This window comes from Monodelphis domestica, chromosome X (genome assembly GCF_027887165.1).
Source record: "Monodelphis domestica isolate mMonDom1 chromosome X, mMonDom1.pri, whole genome shotgun sequence".
Lineage (NCBI taxonomy): Eukaryota > Metazoa > Chordata > Mammalia > Didelphimorphia > Didelphidae > Monodelphis > Monodelphis domestica.
Window position 1 is genome coordinate 81,488,937 of NC_077235.1, and position 15,568 is coordinate 81,504,504.

Below are 15,568 nucleotides of genomic sequence, written 5' to 3' on the forward strand. Positions count from 1 at the left end.
ACTACTGATGCAAAATTACTAGTAAAGAAAATGTAGCAATTTATATTTATAAGTATTAATTTTGTCCACTTTGGATTTTGTACTAGGAATGGAGAAATAATGGTTCAACATTAGAAAAGCTATAAACAAATTTGGCCTCAGACACTTCCTAGCCATGTGACCCTAGGCAAGTCACTTAAAATTGCCTAGCCCTTACCACTCTTCTGCCTTAGAATCAATTGATTCTAAGACAAGGTTAGAGTTTTTTTTAAAAAAGAAAAATTATAAACATATCTTTGCCATTGCAAGAATAATTTTAAAAGTCATATGATTATATCAATAGATTCTAGGAAGAGTCTTCAAGAAAATTACACTACTTTGTTTTAATAATGCCAAAGAGTATAAGAATAGGGCCTTTTCCTAATTATCATCAAAAGTAGATATTTAAAACTAAGATAATATTGCTTGTAATGGTGAAACAAATAGTGGAAGCTTTGACACTAACCGAAGATAAAGTAAGTTGCTTGTTGTCTCCACTCTTATTTGACCTCATTAATAAAGTGACTCTAGCAATCAGGGGAAAAAAAGTAAATAAATATAGGTAAACAGATCAGTTTACTTGGACAACCTCAGAGAATGAACAGAAAGGAGAGGATTTTTGTCTTCAGCAAAGAAGTAATATATAAAAGACATCCACAGAAAGTTATAATTTTGCATCTTTTTTCTTTCTCTCTTCCTTTTATTTTTATTTTTTAATTCAGTTTATTTTTCAATCTTTGGAAATCCACCTTCTTTCCCGTTCCCCTGCACCTATTGAGAAAAGAAAGAAAAACAAAACTCATGTTGCAAACATGTAATAGTCAAACAAAACTTGTTCTCACATTGGCTATGTCTGAAATGAAATAAATAAATCATGTCTGCATTCTGAATCGCATCAGACCGCTGAAATTGTGATTAATGTACTTGGCTTCCCACAGCCCTTCCTGCATTTTTCATTGTCCTTTTGTGTCAGCTTCTGACATTCTGAAGGAGTATGAGGTGGAACCTCAGAGTTGTTTTAATTTGTTTCTCTAATTGTTAGTTATTTGGAGCATTTTTAATATGACTATTTATCAGATCAGTAATGATGCCTAATAAATTTTATTTCATTCCCTATATATCTTAGGATGAGGCTTTTATCAGAAAACTTGGTGCAAAATTTTTTGCTAAGTTACCTACTTCTCTTCCAATTTTTACTGCATTGGTCTTGTTTGTGCAAAAACCTTGTAATATTATGTGGCCAAAGTTGTCTATTTTTACCTTATATTATCTTCTCTATCCTTTGGTTACAAACTCCTGCCCTATCCATAAATCTGACGGGTAATTTTTTTTGAACCTTTATTTTCTAACTTCTTCCTAAATTATGAATTTTGTCTGTGTCTTTGACAAGTGATCATTCAGTTTCTATTTGAATATCTCTAGTAATTGGCAGTTCATTATTTTTTAAGTGACAGAATGAATAAATTCTAGTCATAGAGTCTTAGCATTGGAAGGAAAGTTAATGATCATCTGGTCTAAAATATCTAGATGGGATCTGCATTAACAGAAATAAATCCTAGCTACTTGAAAGTACTCTAACATAGGTTTAATTGCTAGCTTTTTCTTTATATAGCAGGGAAAAAAAGATAAAATCACATATATATTTGTGAGGGGCTTTAAAATGAATGTCATAGGTAGTGACATTATGTAGTGAATTATATCATATACACCTGTGGTTATGAACAAAATTAATTTTCTTTGAAATCCAAATTTTAAAAACACAACTGTGTCAGAGATAAGTTCACTTTATAAAAATCAAGTTTAAGGCTGACATAATTGGAGAGATTTTTAATACTTGTGGCTGGGTCGTGCTGATGTAGGAAAAGTCATAAGGCTACCATACTACTCTGTAGATTTGATGCTATATCGATCAAATTACCAAAGAAGTACTTTATAGAATTAAACAAAATAATTTTAAAATATATTCAGATGAATAATAGGACAAGAATATCAAAAGATACAGAAAAAGTTGTATGTATGTATGTATGTATGTATGTATGTATGTATGTATGTATGTATATATGTAATGAAATGCTAGATGGGGAGTCCAGAAGAACCTGATTGCAAGTCCTGTTTTTGACACATATAAACTGTGGAACTATGGGCAAGTCACTTAATCCAGCCATCATTCTAAGAAGACAAGTAACAAATACTGCCCAGTCGACAGCAGGAGAGGAATTTTCCACACTGGAAGCTTCTTAGTCAGTGACATCTTCTCTATAACAATAACAACAAAATTAAAATTGAAATAATTGGAGGGGAAAGTAGAAAACATGGACTTGGTGTGACCAGGTTAGAAAATATATTTGTGAAGCAGCTAGGTACACTGTAGTGGATTATAGAACCAAACTTGGAGTCAGGAAGACCTGGTTTCAAATTTGGCCTCAGACATTTCCCAGTTGTGTGACCCTGGGCAAGTCAGGTAACCCTGATTGCCTAACCCTTACTGCTCTTCTGTCTTAGAATTGATACTAAAACTGAAGGTAAGGGTTTTATATATTTCAGTCACATACAACTCAGTGTGACCCCATTTCCTTCTCCAGCTTGTTTTCCAGATGAAGAAACTGAGCCAAACACGTGATGTGCCCAGGGTGACATAAGTAGTTTCTGAGGTCAGATTTGAACTCAGGAAGATGAGTATTGATTCCAGGCCTGGCATTCTATTCACTGAGCCACCTAGATGCCCCAGAAAATATACTAATTACAAAGGAGTAATTATCAAAGCTATCTACATAAAAATTGATCAATGGCATGGACTAGGGAGACCTGGAAACAGACACTCATAACAACGTAAGTTTATTTAAATTCAGTATCCCTATGACTGGGGAAGGATGGTAAGAAAGCAAGCACCATCTCAATGCTTCATTGAGAGACAGAATTTCCAGTAATAAAGAGAAGAAGATCATTCTTCCATATTCTTCTGCCTGTACACACCTGGTGCATTCTTTTGAGTTCTGGGTTTAAGGAAGACATTGAGAAGCTATTGAGAGAAGAGCAATAAAAAAACCCCTTAAGCTCTGATCATATTAAGAACAAGTTGAGGAAACCTGGGCTGTTTGTCCTGGAGAAGATAAGACTTGAAGGAGGAAGGGGGGATAGGGTGGCATGTGTAATACTAACTATATTCAGGGATTTGTAACCTTAGTCTATTTGTCCCTAGAGGGTAAGAGGAGAAAAAATCATAAAAAATAATTACCAAAAAAATGCAAAATTACCAAAAGGCAAATTTTTGGTGTAAGGAGAAACTTCAAACTAGTTAATGCTAACCAGAAGTAGAATTGGTAGCTTTGAGGGAGGTAAAGGGTTTCCCCTATTGGAGATCTTCAAGGAAAGGTTAGATATCACTTACTGGATTATGTTTTGGAAGGAATTTTCGTTCAGATATGGGCTGAAGTAAATGGCTTTTCACTTTGAAATTTTACAGTACTTAATTTAGCAACTGTTAGGAAAGCTGAATAATACTCTGGCAAATAATAGGTTTAGATGAACATTTTATACCAAAGATTTTTAAACCTTTTTGTGTGTCACAGATGCTTTTGGAGGTCAACCTTGATGAAGCTTGTGGATCTCTTAAAATAATGTTTTTTCTTTAAACCCTTACCTTCCATCTTAGAGTCAGTACTGTGTATTGGTTCTAAGCATTGCTCTTATTTTTCCTCTAATTTTTCTTCTACTTCTCTCATTTGGTTTTTGAGGTCTTTTTTTTTTCTTTTTAAAACCCTTACCTTCCGTCTTGGAATCAATACTGCGTATTGGTTCCAAGGCAGAAGAGTGGTAAGGGCTAGGTAATGGGGTTAAGTGACTTGCCCAGGGTCACACAGCTAGTAAGCATCTGAGATCACATTTGAACCCAGGACTTTCCATCTCTAGGCCTGGCTCTCAGTCGACTGAGCCATCCAGCTGCCCCCAAAGTAATGCATATAATTCATAGAATTACAAAGGAAACCAATTATTTGAAACATAGTCATCAGTTATATTTTTCAAAAACAAGTTCATAGGTCCCAGGTAAAGAACTTCTGTCTTATACCATGTTTTAGAATAAATATCAAATGTAAATGTGGCTCCTTAAAAATTATAATAGAATGGAAAGTTATAACTTTTGTAGCTATGGATAGGAGAAAAATGTATAACTATTCACAGGACAGAGGTGTTCTTCAAAAACAAAATAGACTCTAAATGTAATAAATAAATTAAAAAGCTTTCAGAAAAAACACAGGTATGATCAGAATATTGTTGGGGAAAAATCAGATGCTTTTGGAGGTCAACCTTGATGAAACTTGTGGATCTCTTAAAAGAATGTTTTTTCTTTAAACCCTTATCTTCTATCTTCGAATCAGTACAATCTCTACATTATACATATCTGATAAGTCTGACCTCCAAAATTCTTAGGAAATTTACACACATTTATAAAATGAAATGCCATTCATTCCCTAACAGACAAGTCATCAAATAATGAGCAATTTTCCTGAGAAATGCAAGCTTAACTCCATGAAAAATATTAATATCATCAGTAGAGAACACCTCACATTTATATAACTGGTTACGGTTTGCAAAACATATTATGCATACATTCTTAATTTGATTCACTGCACATTTTAAATGTTGGTTCCCCCCAGGATCTCCAAGTTAGGAAAGGGAAAACTCATTGTTGGAGGGCCAGTGGGAGGACAAGTAAGATAACTCATAGCTGGTGGAGCGCTGAATTAGTTCAACAGTTCTGGAAACAAATTTGGAATTATGTAAGAAAAGTTTTGAAATTGTTTATTCCATTTGACCTAGAGATTCTGTTACTACCGGGAATATGCCCTAAGGAGGTTATTGATAGCAAGAAAAGAATGATATCCTCATAAATATTCCTAAGAGCAGCATTTGTGACAAAAAGCTAGAAATAAAATGCATCCAACAGTTGGGGGGATGTAATGGTGACTTATAGAATATTACGGTGCCCTGAGAAATAATGAAAATGAAAAATTCAGAGGAAATGGAGATTTATGTGAAGTCACGCTAAGTGAGGAAAACCAGAGCAGTGTGCACAATCACCATAATAACAGAACAACTGGCAACCCTGAGAGGCTGCAGAACAGCCCAACACTATTCAAGTTAAAGGATACAGCATATCCTTGCTTTCCATTACTTCTCACTAAGCTGCTTTATTTCCTCTACAAATGTACTCCACAGGGGGCTTTGTTTGGCTGTTTAGGGGAAATGGCAGGTGGGTGAACAAGCAAGAAGAATATTTTAATAGAGTGTCTCAGGCCTGCATATATACATAGAGGCCAGGCAACAAGACTAGGGAATAGCTCAGATCCAGTTCATCTAGAATTGAAAGACTAGAAAGCCAAGCGTGTGGAGAAAAGCAGTAGGAAATTTGCCTAGAAAGAGACGTTATAATATTCTTCCAGGCCTTCAATGCCAGAGTTAGGATTTGTTGCTTATGCAATATGGAGTCACTGGAAATTTTTGAATTTTGTGACTGACGTGGTTAGATCTGTGCATCAGGAAGATTAATATAGTAGCTGAATAGGGGATAGATTGGAGTGGGGAGACTGAAGCTAGGGAGAACAGATTGGAGGCTCCTTACTATAGTAGTCCAGGTGAGAGGTGTTGAAAACCTATAGTAGAGAAGTGCCTTTGGGAGAGGAGAGGAGAAAAGAGATGATATACAAAAGCTTTTGTGGAGGTAGACTCACTAGGACTTGGCAACTATTTGGACATGAGTAGTGAAGGAGGGAGAGAGGGGTAAAAAAAATGAGGTTTGGAGCCCGAGTGACCAGTGGATTGGTCTCCTTTGGTAATATGAATTACAAAACATCTCTTAAATGTCTGCCATGTACTATCACGGTATAAGGCATTGGGGAAATCAAGTTAAAATTAAATAAACCTAACCCTCAAGGAGCTTTCATTCTTTTGGAGGATGGAATGCATATATGCTAATAAAGTCACTGAAAAAAGACTGAGCCTTGAAGGAAGGATAGATTTTACAAGGTAGAGGAGAGAAGTATATGCCAAGCTTTTGAGGATGCAATCGTTTGAGAAATAGAATATTGAGCTTAAAAACAGTAGTCGAGTTCACTAACAATGTGGAGTTTGTGAACGGGAGTATGAAATAAGGTCAAAAAAGGGAGAAGAGCTAGATTTAGAAAGAAAAATATCTGTGTTTTATCTTCTAAGTAATGGAAAGCCACTGAAGATTTTGGAGAAAGGTAGGATGTAGTGAGAATTGTGCCTCAGGAAGATTAGTTTGATAGCTCTGTTCAGGATGGGTTGGAGAGCAGAAGACTAGGAGTAGGAAGAGCAAATAGGAAAATTTGAAGGAGGAGGGGAATTTTTAAGAAGGAAATATACATTCAATTTTGGCATGTTCGAGGTGCTGGTAAGACATACACATCAATATTTGCAGAAAAGTATTTACAGATATGAGATGAAAATTCAGGGAGCATGTGGAGAAGGAAAGTATATATTTATGAACACATAGATGTGACAAAGCCATGGGACCTGATTGGTTTTAGGGACTAGGAGGTGGAGGAAGAGAAGAGAGGGTAAGTAAAATATGATGAACTAGTGGAGTTTGACAGGTAGGGGGAACACCAGAGGAGAACATTGTCCAAAAGGAGATGATCATCAGCGTACTGTGCTACAGAGAGAGTCATAGAAAATTAATGAGGGGTAAATAAGGAGTTAATGATTAAGAAGTCCTTAAAAGTATAGATAAATCTTTTTTTAAAACCCTTTCTTTCTATCTGAGAATTGATACTGTGTATTGATTCCAAGGCAGAAGAGTGATAAGTGCTAGGCAATGGGGGTTAAATGACTTGCCCAGGGTCACACAGTTAGGAAGTGTCTGAGGCCAGAGTTGAACCGAGGCGAGGACCCTACCGTCTCCACACCTGGCTCTCTCTCCATTCAGCCACCTAACTGCCTCCTAGAGAAGTCATTTTGAAGAAGACAGTATCACTGGATTGTCAATGTTGGAGGCCAGATTGCAAGGGATCTAAGTGAGGAAGTAGAGTCAGGTTTGTTGGAAATGTAATGAAAGGTAGAAAAAAGATAAGACGATCCTTTGCAGAAGTTCCAGAGCCAAGGAAAGGCCTATCTCTGCCCTTTCTTTAGTTCTCTACTCTTGTATTTTGTACTGCCTATTGGATAGCTTCAGTTGGCTACCCTGTCTGCATCTCACACTTAACATGTCATGTCTCTAAACTCATAATCGTTTCTCCTTAACTGACTGTTCTTCCAATCTTCCTTATTTCTAATGAGGAATCATCCTCCTGGTTTCCTGAAGTTCATAACCTTGGAGTCGTCCTAGATTCTTAACTTCTTGCTCACATTCTCCTTCTAGTCAATTGACAAATGCTGTTGAGTCTACCTCTCCAATATCTCTCATTTCTCCACTCATATTTCCATCACTGTATTTCAGGCTCTCATCACATTTTGCCTGTACTATCCTGATCACTTACTAATTGGTTTCCATGAATTTCGTCACTCACTTCCTGCAACTGCCAGAAATCTCCATTGACTCACTCGTGCTCACTAAGAAAAATAGAAATGCCTTCTACAGTAAAAAATTTGAACCAGAATGTTCCATGGGCATGTCCGACTCAACAGGTCCTAAATGATGTGTTTTCTTCTCTCCTCCCACATCATTTTCCCCCTTGTAAAAAACAAACAAATAAAAATCCCTTTCTCCTTCCTAACTTCCCTTTTCCATCAAGAGCACCACCAGCAGCTTTCTGGTCATCAGAGTTTGCAGCTCGACTCCTTCCCCTTCCCATGTGTCTGTGTGCGCGCGCGCGCGCGCGCGTGTGTGTGTGTGTGTGTGTGTGTGTGTGTGTATAAACATCTCAAATTTGTCCTCTCCTCTTTCCTTGTATAGCCACTGGTCTAGCATAGGTTTCCACAACTGAACTGTTGTAGTCACCTGCTAGTTCTTTCCATTTCTAGACCTGTCCCACTCTACCCCATCCCTGTCCCTCTAATCCATTCTCCAGCTTTACCCGTTGCTAAAGTATATTCTTCTTTTAAAAAACCTGCTAATTTCCATCTTAGAATCAATAATAAGTATCCATTCCAAGGCAGGAGGGCAGTAAGGGCTAGGCTATGGGAGTTAGGTGACTTGTCCAGGATCACACAGGTAGGAAGTGTTTGAGGACACATTTAAACCCAGGACCTCCCAACTTCAGGCCTGACTGAGCTCCACTGAGCCACCTATTTGCCCCCAAAGTAACATTCTTAAAGCACAAGTCTGATCATTATTACCTCTATTATCAAATACAAATTCTTCTGTTTGTCATTTAAAGACTTTCACAGCCTGACTGTTTCTCCTTTATAGGCTGATTACACATTATTTCCTTTTTCTCACCCTTGCTCTTCCTCATACATGGCATTCCATGCCATGTCTCTTTGCCTTTTCAAGAGGCTGTGCCTCATGCCTATAATGCACTTCCTCCTTACCCCTGTCTCTTCAAATTCCTAGTGGCCTTTAGGGCTCAGCTCACCCCCTACATGCCCTCTTTCCTTACCACCATTCCTAGCTATTAGTACCAGTGCTACCCTCCTGTGCTCCCACAACCCTTACCTTGTATCTACACTTTTCTATGTACATGCTGTTGCCTCAGATAGAACTTGAGCTCTTTGTGGGCATGGACCATGCCTTTTTTGTCTTGGTATCCTCAGCACCTGGCACAGGGCCTGGCATGCATTTGGTGCCTAATAAATACTTGCTGATTGACTCAGGACAGGAACTGATTCACTTGGGTCTTTGTACCCATGGTGCTGACCACAGTGTCTGGCACATGGGAATCCCGTCATAAATATTTGTTGAACTGAATTGAGCCATTCAGACATACAGGACCCTCTACAATCCACCCTCTGTTTGACCTGTTCAGTCGCCATATGCCTTTTTCCATATCCCTCTTCCAGACAGCTGAACGACTTGCCGCAGCCTCTTCATTCATGTCTTGCCCTCTTCCATCTTATATTTTTCTTGGTTATTTTTAGGATGTCATTATGCCTTTGGCTTGCTGGAAAAGGAATTCTCATTGTCTAATGCTTGATGGCTTTGCTGAACGTGCTGTCCTGCTGTTGTAACTTTACTTTTTTGACCTCAGTATAATTTCTCTGTACGGAACGAGCCAAGAGGAAGAACTTTTTTAAAAAGATATATTTCTTGACAGAGCCTAGTATTAGCAGTAATAGGTCTGCCACATCACCACAAAGTGGACATTTTTAGAAGGCAAAAGTGTGCTTTATTTTCATACCACCTAAAAAACACTACAGACATGCTCTTATGAGCAGACTAATAACTTCAATGTAATTTGGTTCGAAAGTTCCTAAAAGTTGTTGAGATTAAAATACAAAATTGCTTCAAAATAGAACAGAACTGCTCTTTATACTTTAATGACTGAGAAAAAATACCTAATTAATCTTATATTTATAAAAATTTCTTTTATATCTATATATGTACACATACAATATACTCAATCATTTGTAAGTTCATTGAATAATGCTTTCCTGCTTACTAATTGACGTGGAAAATGTACAAAAGTTTTTAGGGAACATGCTTAATCTACCTAGAAAAAATGTTCAAAAGACTTTAACATTGTTTTCATGTAAATTATCCTGCTGATTTATGATACAGTCATGTAAATAGGTTTCAGGAAGGACTTGTGCTTGGACATAATTTGCTAACATTTATTACATAGAACACATATTTGAAAATAACAAGAAAGAATTTTCAAAAGAGATTCTTTAGTTCTACATTTTCACTCATTTAAACTAATCCAATTTAGTCTGGATTTATAAGGTTTTCGCCTATATAATGCTTTACTGAAGATTGGGGCAGTGGGGAGAAGAGTTACAGTTCCTACTCAGTACTGCATACATTCCATAGGATGGAGAAGATTAAGATAAAAAGGATTTTAGAATTATAAGGGAGATAGAGATCGCCTAGTCCATCCCCCTCATATTACAGATGAAGAAATTGAGTCCTACAGAGGTGAATGTCCAGGATAAGTTCTATGAGTACAAGGTTTTCCCAAATCATTCCTGTCTTCTTTCTAAGTCCTTTAAAAAACTTAACCTTTTCCATGAAACTTTCCAAGATTTACCCACAGAATTTTATAGTCATTTTCCTTATCCTAACAGTTTCGAAGCATGTGTGTACTCAAACTTGCCCATATATTCAGGAAGAAACTTGTCAAATGAACCCATTGCTCTGTAGAGCAGCAAGTAGATAATGCCTGTCCACTTGCAGAGAAAATCTTAAAAGAAATTAAAAAGCAATGAAATTTATTTTGACAATCTTTCCCTAAACAAATCCTAAACAAGTTGTGGTACATGTTGGTGATGAAATACTTTTGTGCTACATGAAATGATAAGCAAGATGCTTTCAGAAGAAGTTGGAATGATCTGCAGGAACTGATGCAGAGCAAAATAAGCAGAACTGGGAGAAAGAACATTATACACAGTAACAGTAATATGGGATGATGATTATTTATGACAACTTGTCTACTCTCAGCAATTCATTGATTTGGGACAATCTTGAGGGACTTCTGATGGGGAATGCTATCACCTTCAGAGAAAGAATCGTTGCAGTCATCTTTCACATCAGGGTATTTATGGTTTTATTTTAGGGTTTTGGTTATGTGTAAGTGTGCTCTTACAACAGTGACCAAGGTGGAAGTGGGTTTTGTATGACAATAAAAATAAAATTTTAAAAATCCTTTGAATATAAAATCATTCATGTAAAAAGTAGTACTAGAATTTAAATGTACTTTATGGTTTTTAATTATTATTAATAGCACTCTGAAAACTGTATTTTTAAAATTTTACTATTTTGAACTTGTTTAATGTATTTTGTTTTTGTTGATACCTTCTTTTTTAAAGTCCTGGACCAAGGTTTTTTTCCCCTTTGTGGTTGGATGTAATTGTCTTGTGTAAGTTTATAGGGATGCATATATATGGGATATCACACACAACTTCCCTTAAATCTGCACATTTGTGTAGCTCTTCACAAAACCATTATAGCCCTGCCTGATTCCTGAGCAGGAATGGTAGGTAGATATGAGAATTAATTGGTTGATATGTTAAATGCCTCATACATTTTTGTTCATATATTTATGACCAATTAGATCAAGCCTTGGAGGCCAGGGCCCAAATAATCAGCTTAGCATTGAGCAGTGAGTAGGTATCAGTATCTCAGATCAAGGAAAGGTGGCCTGTGTACATTGACCCTAAGGTGCAGCTCCATAGCCCAGCCTATGGAAATAGAGTTAAGCCTAGTATACCAGGGCCAGAAGCCAAGATAAAGAGAATAATAGTTGAGGGAGGGAAACTTGTATTGGGTTTAGGATGTTGGAGTAGGTTTGGTGTTTGAGAGTGGAACTTGGGGAGACCTAGTCATTTGGTCCTGCGGCCACAGAGCCCAGTGCTTCTGAGTAATAATTTTGCTTGTGATAGGGATTATTGCATTCTTTATGTTAATATCCTCAATGCCTCACATGGTTCCTGGTGCACTGTAGGTGTTCAATAAATGTTTATTAATTTTTGATGCATAGTAGAGTGTGGAAGACAGAAGAGCTTGTTTTTATAGCTGCTAGGGCATTGAAATCTCAGGATAAAGGAGGCCTAAGGCTTTAAGTCTAAATAGAAAAGGACTTGGATTCCTGCTAAGGAAGAGTTTCAGCAGGCCACTAGAGATACTAAGGAAGCATTGCTCTAATGCAGTGATCCAGGGACTTATGAGAAAGAACACTATCCACATCCAGAGAAAGAACCGAGGAAAAACAACTGCTTGATCACATGGTTCAATGGGGATGTGATTGGGGTTTTGATGTTAAAATATCACTGTATTGCAAATAGGAATAATATGTAAATAGGTTTTGAACAATGATGCATGTAGAACCCAGTGGAATTGCTTGTGAGTTCCAGGAGTGAGGAGGGAAGAGGGGTGGGGAAAATCATCAATCTTGTAACCATGGAAAAACCCTCCAAACAAACAAATAAATAAACGGCATGTAAGCCACAGAGTATAAACTCAAATAAAGGCATAAAATTGCCACATGAAAAGGAAGCATTGCTCTAGGTTCATGGCCACCAATCTCAGGTGAATGACTAGAATAGTCTGTAAGCACAATGGCCTTTGGCCGATGACCACTTGCTATGGAAGCGACTGCTGTTGGGGTCTGTGTGGAGTCAGCTGCCCCCACTCCCAGGTCCCTTCTAACTCGGGGTCAGATCTGCTGGTTTCAGTAACTTTCATTAAGCTTAGTTAATGACATTGCAACACAGTTTATCTGTATGTGAAAGACTGCATATGAACCATATAACAGTAGTTATCAGAAGTTGGATGGGGGAAATATTTGCATTGAATATTTCTGTAAGCTCTATTTTCTCTTTCTCATCACAGCCCGCTGTTTGTTACATGGAAGATTGGCCGAGATAAACGATTACGTGGATGCATAGGTACTTTTTCTGCCATGAACCTGCATTCAGGACTCAGGGAGTACACACTTACCAGGTAAAGAGATCATTTTAAAAATAATTGCTTCTCCATTTTAAAAAGTGGATCTGATATTTTGTAACTGGTTCTTGAGTCAATTTTCTTCAAAAAATATTTAGAAGCTCCTATGTGCAAAAAGCATTATATGAAACTTGGAGCTTCTTGCACATGGAGATAAAGACATATTCAAATGGGTATGATGCAGGGTATAATGGGAAAGTGTAGTGAATGTTGTATAAACAATGTGGTGAGAAAAAGATCAGAAGAGGGGGAGATAGATTACTTTCAGCCAAGGTGAGTACCAGAGTCAAATTTTGTCTAACTCTTCAACCACCTGCCTTGTTTTCAGAGGGATAGATAACCATAGGGTCACATTTGTCTAAAATGTGATTCTGTGATCTCATTTGCTCTGGCAAGTGGTGCTTCTTAATGTTTTTTGGGGGGTTGTTTTTCTTTTCATGAATGACTTATATTCAATATTTAACTTGAGAGCTGAAGACTGAATGTTCTGAGTTCTTGAAATTTATTGTCTTCATTAACAAAACTTCTCACCTCTTTCCTATTTGACTTTTCAATTTGATTGCTTGTAAAGATTAAAATTAATATTAAATACTCCAAGTATTATATTTAATAATATTTATTAAATATAACTTGAAGCAAAGGGAAAGTAAAAAAGGCTAGAGCAACCAAGAGAGCTCCCCCGCCTCCACATGGAACAGAGAGGGCATGGGTGCACAGAACTGAAACTAAATACCAAATCAATGTAACGACATACACGAAAGGGAAAAGGGAATTGTGGGAAATGTAGTCTAAGGGTTCAAGATTCTAATTAATACATTTATCCCTGTGATCCTTCAGGAGACCAGTCTCCCCTAATGGTTCATGAAAACATAACTAACTTATAACTTGAACTAGGAGTATATACAAATATTACAGTTTTTTTTTTAAACCCTTACCTTCCGTCTTGGAGTCAATACTGTGTATTGGCTCCAAGGCAGAAGAGTGGTAAGGGCTAGGCAATGGGGGTAAAGTGACTTGCCCAGGGTCACACAGCTAGGAAGTGGCTGAGGTCCGATTTGAACCTAGGACCTCCCATCTCTAGGCCTGGTTCTCAATCCACTGAGCTACCCAGCTGCCCCCAATATTACAGTTTTAAAAGGGAAATTACAATAATTTGGGGATAAGAGGAAAATAAAAGAGAAAAGGAACAAAACCAATAATAGGTTTCATCTTATAAGGTTGGGTGCTGTACTTTTCAGATACTTTTGCGATTTGAGGATAAACTAGACTAGGGAAGGAAATAATACCAAAGACCTGTAGGAGCCTTCACACCCAGCACCCAGAGTTTAATCACACCTTAACATCTTTTGTTTCATCTGACAAAAAAACAAGTACTGAATGCCTCATTAAAGTTGAGAAAAGACTCCAGTCCTAATTTCTAGACTCTGACAAGCTATCTGCTATGACATCTGATTTTCTGTTGTTTCAATTTCTGACAAATTGTGTTCCAAAATTATTTCAAAAGAAGAAAATTTCTTAAATAAGCAAGAAACATGGGAGTAAAAACACCGAGGAAAAGCAACTGCTTGACTACAGGGGTGGAGGTGATATGACTGAGGAGAGACTCTAAATGAACACTCTAGTGCAAATACCAACAACACGGAAATGGATTTGAGTCAAGAACCCATGTGATACCCAATGGAATAATGCATCGGCTATGGGAGAGGTGGTTGGGTGGGGAGGAAAAGAAAATGATTTTTGTTTCCAATGAATAATGTTTGGAAATGACCAAATAAAATAATGTTTAAAAAAAAAGCAAGAAACAAAAGAACCCCCTGTTGTTTTTCATATTCTATAGCAATTAATGTATATGTGGTTTTTATGGGAAGACCTGTGATCCTCTTCATGTGGACTAAGCTTACCCTTTACCTACAATGTAAGTCAGCACCTGCTCTGTAGCTTAATGTTGGAGAGTTGAGAAGGCCACTGAAAATGTAAGCAACTGACCAGGGTCATATAGTCAGGATGTGCTGCCAGGCCTAGCCTTCCTGCCCCTGAATCTCTGGTACCTTTCATGTACTTGCTAGGCATCGGAGAAAGCATCACTTCACAAATCACCTGCTGATTATGGCTCTTAGTGTGAATCACTTAACTTGTCTCTGTCTCAGATTTTCCATTTGCCAAATAGAGAGAGTCTGCCCTGTACATTTAATAAGACAAATGAAGTGGAGGTGTTGTGATCCAGTGGGTTCAAATCCCGTTGCTTCCACTTACTACATGAATGACTTCTTGGGGCCTCAGTTTCTTTGTCTTTAAAACGAAGGGGCTGGACTAAATAATACCAGAGATCTCATTCAGTTTTAAATCTGAGATCCTATACATCTGTGAAATGCTATACAAAAAATCTCTTTGAGCTTTCTGAAGAAAGGCCCTGTACAGTAGTGGCCTTAAACTGGAACAGTTGTACTCTCCAATTCTGTAGCCTGATGAAGATACCCCAAACTCTTAGTTTTCACCAACCAAATGCACACATGAATTATTTGTTGCTTAGGTTCTTAAGATTTTTGAACAGTGACTTAATCTTTTTTTTCCCTAATCTATTCTGTTACTCAGTTGATCCCATTATCATTCAAGATTATATATAATCATTATATTTGTATTGCCATCAAATTCTGTTGTTTTACTTTTTAAAAAATCAGCACCACATCCCTATAGTGTTTGGTTTGCTGTAATCTAATTTCCAGTTCACTCCCACAGAAATAACCCCCAATCTCTGTCCTTTCCTGTGCCCAGATTCTTTGATTCTGCATGTCTTGTCTAATCTGTGACCTTGAACCTCACTTCTGGTTTTACCTAGACCTGGCTCCCCCAGACAGTGAATATGAAACCAGAATTAAACCAATGTTCAAGAATAATGAAAGTCTAATGAAAGAATACTTTATGTGTTTAAAGAATGTTTGGGACTGTAAACAACTAGGGGGATTTCCTACTAATCAGTCTTAGACTAAACTG

At 37.4% G+C, this 15,568-nt stretch overlaps 1 protein-coding gene across 1 annotated transcript in view; it reads left to right on the forward strand.

Annotated features, from left to right (window-relative positions):
• AMMECR1 (AMMECR nuclear protein 1) overlaps positions 1-15,568 on the forward strand; it is a 125,855-nt gene that overhangs the window by 45,094 nt on the left and 65,193 nt on the right. The window contains exon 2 of the mRNA XM_001375889.4: positions 12,464-12,574. Coding sequence (XP_001375926.3) covers positions 12,464-12,574 — 111 coding nt within the window. The remainder of the gene's footprint in view (positions 1-12,463; positions 12,575-15,568) is intronic.